An 8,987-nucleotide genomic window follows, 5' to 3' on the forward strand; every position below is an offset into this window, starting at 1 on the left:
AAACCAACTTTTGAAACTTTGTGAAATGTTTTTGTAGACTTAGTAAAACATGTATAAACTGATATTCAAGTCTACAAACTAAGAATACAATATTTTCACAAAATTGCATATTCTATGCAATGTTTTCAAAAACACAATAGAAAATATGAAATATATAATTTCATATATATAAGCATGAAAACCCAAAACATATGCATGTATATATATATTCAATTGTTTCATAGTAAAACTTGAAAACTATCAAACCAAAACATATGTGTATATATATAACTATATATATACAAAAACCAAAACGTGTATGTGTGTATATGATTGAGCTTAAAGTACTAACACACATAATATAAAATCTAAACTATATTACCCAAGCTTGAACTTGATCTTCATTAAACTTGACTTGGTAATCTCGTGGATGAAGCTTGAACTTGATTTTTAACTTGAATTGTACGTTGCTTCACCGACATTCCGCCAACCTCCTTTGGATATGATCGTTGAAGCTCTATTCCATCCATCCTGTAACTATGTTGTTTGTCTACAATACATAAGAATGTACAAACACTAGACAAACAACATTAGTAGTAAATTGTTTGTAAATCATCATCAAAACAAGAAGGCCAACAACTTCCTATTGAAGGTAGGGAAACAGTTTAGACTCGTGTACCTATTGGAGTAATATGATCTCTTTTTTGTTGGTAGAAATAAACCCAATGATGGAGAGGAAGAATTTTATATTCTATCTCCTGGTCTCTTGTTTGTTGGTAGAGATAAACCCGAAATCGGAGAGGAAGAATTTTATATTCTATCTCCTGGTCTCTTGTTTGTTGATAGAGATAAACCCGAAATCGGAGAGGAAGAATTTTCTATTCTATCTCCTGGTCTCTTGTTTGTTGGTAGAGATAAACCCGATGATGGAGAGGAAGAATTTTATATTCTATCTCCTGGTCTCTTGTTTGTTGGTAGAGATAAACCCAAAATCGGAGAAAAAGAATTCTATCTCCTGGTCTCTTGTTTGTTGGTAGAGATAAACCCAAAATCGGAGAAAAAAAATTTTATATTCTATCTCCTGGAGTAAAGAAACTCAAAGTGGGATCTCCACTTAGAGAATCTGGACAGGTTTGAATAATCCTAACTGTCATAAGGTTTGATTACTCAATTCAAAAGTGGACCATTCGTTCGCAAAAAATGAATCGAAAGGAGATTTTGGTTGTGGTCCTAACTGTAGTAAGGTTTGACCAAGTGGGAGTTTGAGACGATCCTAACTGTTTAAAGGTTTGATCGTTTAATTTATGGATCTCTCGTTCATAGAACGAATCGAGATGGGATTTTGGCTTTGGTCCTAACTGTTTAAAGGTTTGACTAAGATGGGAATTTGAGACGATCCTAACTGTTTAAAGGTTTGATCGTTCAATTTGTGGACCTCTCGTTCATAGAGCAAATCGAGAGGGGATTTTGGTTTTGGTCCTAACTGTTTAAAGGTTTGACCAAAAGGGAATTTGAGACGATCCTAACTGTTTAAAGGTTTGATCGTTCAATTTGTGGACCTCTCGTTCATGGAACGAATCGAGAGGGGATTTTGGTTTTGGTCCTAACTGTTTAAAGGTTTGACCAAAAGGGAATTTGAGACGATCCTAACTGTTTAAAGGTTTGATCGTTCAATTTGTGAGGGAAGATTGATCCAACGAAGTGATCGAACCTCATCTCAGCAAAAGAGTATTCGAAAATCACCGTGGGGATGTAGTGTTTAACACTTTGTTTGTAATGATCGGGTTGTTCCTAAGAAAATTACATATAGTATTCTTTCGGGAATTTCCGTTACATGAACCATCCCACTGTGGTCGCCAGCTTGTTTGCGTTAAAAGTTGACTTTGTCATGGAATTCATTATATCTTCGGTCGATTACAATAAATTCAAAAAAGAGATAGCCTTTTTATAAGACTCCTTTTACACAACAAAAGGAAAAATTACAACTCTTGAGAAATAAACGCAGGATCGTTGTTTGGATCGCTGCTTGCGTGAGATCTTTGCCTGTGCCGGGAGCGCTTTGACTCGTGGACCACCAAATCACAGATTCTGATTGAATCGTGAGGGGTTTAATGATTCTTCCTTCGTTTATCGAAGTGAGAATTTGAAACGATATCTTATCAAATTAAGACAGTCGTTCTTCTTGAAATCAAGTCAAAGCTCGAATCTCAAGGGATTGCCGGAAGCTCAAGAACTCTGCTCTGTCTGCTCTGAAGTGCTCCAAATGATCAGCCCCCCTCAAAAAACGATCTCAAGGGGTATTTATAGCCTCTAGGATGAACAGTGCTTCCGAGACAGTGTTTACTCTCTCGGAGGCCGAGACAGTAAAGACTGTCTCAGGTTCCGAGACAGTAAAGACTGTCTCGGCCCACGAGACAGTAAATACTGTCTCGGAAACAGTAACTGTCTGGTAGTTTTCGTTGTAACTGCCTTCCCACGTTTTCAAACTCCGTTATTTTGGTAGTTATTCACGTGATTCTCGCCCACGACGTTCCCCATGTTCTTTGACAGTTAATGGCCACGTGTCGGCGGTTTATAAAACAGTTTCTGAGCCTTTGAAAACTGTCTCGCGTGCGAGACAGCAAACGCTGTCTCGCGTGCGAGACAGCAAAGTCTGTCTCGCGTGCGAGACGGTCTATGTCCTTTTTTCTGACTTTTTGGATGAATTCCTTCTTGAGCTGTATTTTGATATCTTTCGGTATTTTTTGACGTCTACAATGTGGTGATTGAAATTCTCTTATTTGGATAGCTCTACGGTGCTCCGTAATTGGGTTTCTGGTTTCAGTTGTTCACTGAGTTATCCGTACACTCTTGATTATGTTTTCTGTTGTAATATGTTGGTTTCTGTTTTATTACAGTAATTATTGCAATTTATATATGTGGAGACATAAATCGGAGATGTCTTATTGACGGCAAACTCAACGAAGATGACTTGTTAAGGAAAATCTTTCACAAAATAAGATGTTTGGGAAAAGATGAACCCAACTATCGATGTGTATTTTCAAAGTTGTTCCATGATGGTCTATTTTTCAATGATCAGATAATTGATGGGGATTCAAAATTCCCACAATAATAACTTTTAGCATGCCACATGTCATATATTACACTTACAGATTTATGTTTTGTTCTATTTTGCAATGATCAGATGATTGATGATGGATGTCATGGACACCAGTGCTGTTCTTAATTTTCTTTGACTTTTCCTTTATTTATCTTGGTTTTCATTTTGCATCTCATCTGACTTCCTAAATTTCCATATGGTGTGGGTATCTTTTGGATTTCTTTGTTGTGAATTTTATACGTTCGCCCTATTCCTGCTTTGTTTCTCAGCTGCAATTTATGGAAGTTGGTGTCTGAAATTTCTCTCGCTTCAGTTTCATCATGGCTGATAACAAAATCATGAGATCCCAGGGCTAGCTACATCCCTGACGACATCATATTCAACAACATCCTCCCACGTCTTCACTGCAAATCTCTCCGCCAGTTGAAATCTGCATGCAAGAAGTGGTACAGTGTGATCGAGCAAGTCCTGTGCCGTAGATCCCTCGCATCAGGGCATATCTTTGTCAGTTGTTCACGTCTAGTATTCTTGAGCGTGCTCCACGATGCGATTCAAATCCGTGATCCAACGGTCTCCTTTGCCTTCGCCTTGAGAAGTGTCTGTATGTATGCGATCCAAAACGAGACAAGACCGCAGAATTCCCCATAGCAGGAATAAAGGGTCGGTTGGTTTGATATTTGAGCCATCAACCTCTCCTGACCAGTATAAGCTAGTCTGTGCTATCAACAAAGCGCGGGGGAGAAGACGGCATCAACAAAGGACATTTCGGTTCGAAGTGTTCTCCTCCTGCAATAAGAAACAGGTAAGATCGGACAAGGAAGTGAGCATCCCTTGCACCGGTTTGCATCAGCCTCCCAAATCCTCATCCGCAAAAGGAATTGTGTTTTGGAATTGGACATGCGAACTATGGCTGGAGACTCCCCAAGAGAAAAGAGATGATCTTTTCAAGGAAGAGGTGTTCTCAGGGATCGATAAAAAATGGTGGGACGACCTCTGCAAGTTTTTTTCTTCTAATAGGAAGCATGTATGGTTAACAAATAATTCAATGTTTGGCATGTGCTTATTTTTGGATCACAATCTAAATCTTACATTTTCGTGCAGGCGGAGGCAAAAAGAAATAAAGATAATCTGGAGTGAAAGAAGCGAGGTCAAGCAACCTATACGGGTGGCTCGAGGAGCATGGTTCGGGCAAAACAGAGAGTGGTAAAATAATTCTGAAAGTGTATTAAAAAATACATTTATTAATTTATGATACGATATCTTATACAAATTTATGTTTTGGTTGATATGTGTATTGTCCATTGGTTGAAGGATATTATATCCTTTTGTTTAATCTATCAATTTCAACTTATGGAGAGATAATTTCGTTTAGACATTAGCAATCCAACTGATAATAAAGCATTTACGGAAAATAATTTCGTAAAACCATGAGAAAATGTTTAAGACAACTTGCATTGTGAGTCCATGGATCTTGCTTGTTTAGTAGCTGGAGAACAGGTAGAAATCTTGCATTGTGAGTCCATGTTTAAGACAACTTGCATTGTGAGTCCATGGATCTTTCTTGTTTGTAATTGTTAGACTTTTCAAGAGAATATTAGTAATTTTTTCTGATTTTTGGTAAATGAAAATTTTATTCACTCGCCATTGGAAAATATAAGTACAACCCCATAGCATCAGCAAAAACCAAGCTAGAACAATGCTATTACATCATAACTTGTCAACCCACACTTTATGTTCTATCGGAATAGTGTGATTATATGAACTCACAGGAACATCCTTTTTAATCTTGCACACAATTTGATTCACTTTATGTCTCTATCTGTATGTATTCTCTAGCTCCTTTCCAACCATAGGAAGTAAACTGTAGCTGATAAAGCCCATATGTAGACTCTGTGCTTATACACTTTGCCCACACATTGAGAAAACAAATCCATGTACAACTCTCCACATAAAAGAAAGCCAATCCATGATTGTGTTCCAAACTTCAGTAGTATATACACATTCAAAGAAGTGGTGGGTGTGTCTCTCATGATTGTGTTCCAAACTTCAGTAGTCACACAACACACCAATTATTTCTGGTTAATCGCCTCCTGCATAAACTATTCAAGGTGAGTAGTCTATGCAACATGGGTAACTAGAGAATCACTGAGGTTAGGGAAGTTTGAGGAATCCACACAGCCTTGTACTATGAAATACTAGAGGAATTATGGACTATATCTGTGTAAGCTACAGAAATATTAAACTTACCACTTATAGTCCATGCTTGAAATTTGGCTAGAACACCATCCACAGAGCCCCCATTATGTAATGCTTCATCACTAGCCTTAAGCACCTATTTCCATAGCTAAGAATCACCTTGTTTCATATTGACAAACCATACAGTACCCCTTTTAAGATATGTTTCATGCACCCACTTAATTCTCTGTTCATTTTGTTGTATCCATGATGAGTAATGCGAATGTGCAAACATGTTTTATAGTGAAGTGTGATTCATTGTTAAAATATTGTGACAAATTTAATTATGACGACCATGTTTGTCGAGAGAGAAATATCAACAGATAAGAGCTTCAAATTCTACACTGTAACTCCAGTGTTTTCTATGCTATTACTTCAAACAAATACCAGATTTCAAGGGTTTGTGAATCCTGCAGAATTTTGATATGTGGGTGTCACTGTTTGTAACTCTTCGGCTACCTCTGTAAGTCGTTGTAGATGTTGCTTGTCCACTGTTTACTTGCCTTCAACTTTTCCTCCTCCCTTGATATCCATTTATTTATGAGATAGAGGAAGCATCGCCTACGGATGCGTCTTTTTCTCATTAAGATGGATCTTAGACTTTAATTGAGAGACATTGTCAATAACCTTCCAAGTTAAAAACTTATTACTCTCATGCAGAGAGTAATTCCGAAGGAAGAGTGTGGATTCTGGAAACCATAAAGTCAATTGGGTAGCTGTCTCTTGACTTGCAATTTGCAAAGGTCCTTGTGATTCATAACTCCACAACTCTTTCAGATAAGTTCAGCGTAGTGGAAGTAGAACTGAGAACTAGTTAAGTGTGCCTCATTAAATTCCGACGCATTGTCATTCATTGGCCTCCATTTCTATAATGTGTCTGATCTATTGTCATCCATTGGCCTCGACTCGTCGAAACCCTTCGAAACCTCGGGTGATTTTTTGTACTAAGTGTTGTCTGTAATGATAGTATTCGTATCCTTCGAATTTTGCGCTTGTTTAATGATTTGGATGATAGACAATATTTTGAGTAATGCTGCAATTGACTCTCTACCTAATTAAGAATCCATATGCCTTATCGAGCGACGTGTTTCGTTGGCAAGTTGAATACAACATTACTCTCTGTGGCGTTGATGTATCCATTTCAACAACTTTTGTTGGTATAAGTAATAAATAGCTCGTTTATTTTGTGTCTTCGCTCTGTCTTTGTGACAGTTGGGAGTATTCTCAGCGTCTCTATGCAGTAATAAATAGCTCGTATATTTTGCGTCTTCGCTCTGTCTTTGTGACAGTTGAGCTTGGTCTTAAAGAAAGTTGTCTTAAACAAAGACTTAAGGCTAGCAAATAGAGAACTCGTATAGAGTGTGATTTGTATTGCAGATTAGCTCTTGTTATATGATGACTGTGGACGAAATTACTTCCTTTGTTTGTATGTGTTATTGATGCATCTAGTGCTCGTAAAACCATGGGAAGTTGTTGATTTAAAAATTGTTTCATGAGACAATTTTATTCATTGTGTTCTATATAAATTTAGTATGTTGTTACCAGATAAGTTTGCTCTATCTAGGTTTTTTTCTTGCAGATGACTTGCATTCAATTGATTCCCCTGCTTTAGATTTTTCTCTCAAGCTGAATATTTGCTTCACTTTATCAATCAACTCTTTAACACATGCAATCAGGGCCGGTTCTGAGATTTTAGGGGCCCTGTGCGAAAAGTAAACACATGGCTCTTCTCTATATATACAAAATATCAATAAATTTGAGTGCCCGTCATCGGCAAATGTCATCACCTTCCTGCAAGCAATCAACTTCTCTAATAACCACCTTCTTGCTCATCCTCTTTAAATGGTTTCAACTATTTTTGTTTCTTAGAACCTCACGCACATCCAATGACCAAGAAGCCACATTTCCTATGTCCCAAAAAAATAGTAGCATCCCTCTGGTTCTCTACCAAAATAAAGCCTCACCCTCTGCCGAATAAGAATTCAGGAACACTTCAATACTCTTTTAAGAACTCCGGAAATCAGATCATACTCAAGTTATGATTTCATATAAAACACCAAATTTACATCCAGGAGTATCCAAAAGAAAAACCCACGTCCTAAATTACTATTTTGGATGAAATAAATCGACAGAAATTATCATAATGAACAAAATGAATTTTAAAGAACAGCCAAAGCATGAAATTTCTCACCCTATAATAAAAAACAACAGATGAATCATACCGGAACATAGCGAAACTTCCTCTTCGACGGGTCCTCGGGTGTGGCAGAACTCCATCGTTTTTTGATGGAGAAATCGGGGTCCATTTGTAGAGCTGCCGTAGACCTGAATCGAGAGATCTTACCGTCGTAGCGCTCGTCTTGCTCCGCGAGCTTGGCGATGTAGACGAACCCCTCTCTCGACGCCATTGGAGATCAGATCTGAGCGGATCTGGCGGTGTCGTGGCAGAGAGAGAGGTCGATACCGTTTTGGGAGGCTTCGTTTTGGGGAGGATGAAGGGTCTTGGAGTTTGGGGGGGGGAGATCTAGTTTGGGGAGGAAGAAGGTTTTTGAGAAAAGGGGGAGAGAGATTTGGTTTGGGGAGCTGGTTTTGGGGGGGGAGGAGAAGGGTCACGGAGCTGGAAGCAACCTATTTTACCAAAAAAAAATTTGGGCCCCCAATTTTCGGGGGCCCTGTGCGGTCGCACCCTTCGCACACCCTCAGAGCCGGCCCTGCATGCAATTTGATCAAGGATATATTACAATGTAAAATTGTGACTATTTGGCAAGCATACATTTATTAAATTACATATTTGTGTGAGATTCATCTGAACATGCCCTCTAAATATCATTAGTTATACTTTACAGGTTGATCATCATACCGCTCATCCACCTTCTGTTATTCCAGCTACTCAATCGGCTTTTGCTCAGCCTTCTCTGGATGCTCAGGGTTCTACTTTTGCTGCTCAGCATTCTCCTCAGGATATTTCAGCACAAAATTTTCTTGCAAGTCGACCGGGGGGCTGGTTAAGGGGCTTAACATAGGAGGGCTATGGCGAAGAGGACATCCGCAAGGCTTTTATCAATTTTCTTCGATTGAGGCAGCAGTGACTTGCACTTTTTAGATATTTGAGATATTGTATTTTGGATACTCCTTATGTTTGTGATTTAGTTGTTTATAAATTACAACTCGCATTTCATTTTAGCAAATTTTTGTTTTGGCTTATAATTGTGTATGGTGTTAGGATCTTGAATTCATTTTATGACGTATTTTTGTTTTTGGTTGTATAATTTCGTGGAAATATTGCTGTGAACAGGCTGATAAGGTGCACCATAAAGAGGAGGAACTCGACGGCGATGGCGGGAAGAGTGAGGTTGAATTCGAAGAGGTTGAATTCGAAGCCTCGAATAGCCAAAACAATAGCACACACAAGAACAAAATAGACCACAATAGACACAAGCCAACCAATCACAGCAAGAACACAAGATATACGTGGTTCGGCAATGTGCCTACGTCCACGGGGCAAGGAGGGGGGAGTTTCACTAATCAAATCAAAGGGGAATACAAATTAGGGTTACAAATCTTACCCAAAACCCTCAGACAAGATCACTTGATCTCTCCAATAGACTCCAACAAAAGAAGCCCTAGAAAATCCCCTTTGGCAGCTCAAAATCTCCCTTGCATAAAACCCTAG

The 8,987-nt window shown here is 38.6% G+C and overlaps 1 protein-coding gene across 2 annotated transcripts; it reads left to right on the forward strand.

The window, feature by feature from the left end:
• Positions 2,944-8,521, forward strand: LOC109846569. Of its 2 annotated transcripts, none has more exons than XR_002248559.1 (3): positions 2,944-4,103; positions 4,181-4,282; positions 8,161-8,521. XR_002248559.1 is itself a non-coding variant. In XM_020415814.1 (3 exons), the coding sequence occupies exons 1-3, from the start codon at positions 3,687-3,689 to the stop codon at positions 8,321-8,323; spliced, it is 639 nt and encodes a 212-aa protein (XP_020271403.1). In that variant the 5' UTR covers positions 2,944-3,686; the 3' UTR covers positions 8,324-8,521. The 2 variants fall into 2 exon arrangements, 1 of the variants encoding a protein (XP_020271403.1); XM_020415814.1 differs by having other exon boundaries at positions 2,944-4,060.

This window comes from Asparagus officinalis, chromosome 7, assembly GCF_001876935.1.
Source record: "Asparagus officinalis chromosome 7, Aspof.V1, whole genome shotgun sequence".
Classification (NCBI taxonomy): domain Eukaryota; kingdom Viridiplantae; phylum Streptophyta; class Magnoliopsida; order Asparagales; family Asparagaceae; genus Asparagus; species Asparagus officinalis.

What these genes read in the sequence shown, in the direction of transcription:
- LOC109846569 (XM_020415814.1), top strand. Translation starts at nt 3,687, where the DNA reads ATGCGATCCAAAACGAGACAAGACCGCAGAATTCCCCATAGCAGGAAT. An exon ending in TCAGGGATCGATAAAAAATG is followed by an intron (nt 4,061 to 4,180) that starts GTGGGACGACCT and finishes ATTTTCGTGCAG; the next exon opens with GCGGAGGCAAAAAGAAATAA. An exon ending in TTCGGGCAAAACAGAGAGTG is followed by an intron (nt 4,283 to 8,160) that starts GTAAAATAATTC and finishes TATACTTTACAG; the next exon opens with GTTGATCATCATACCGCTCA.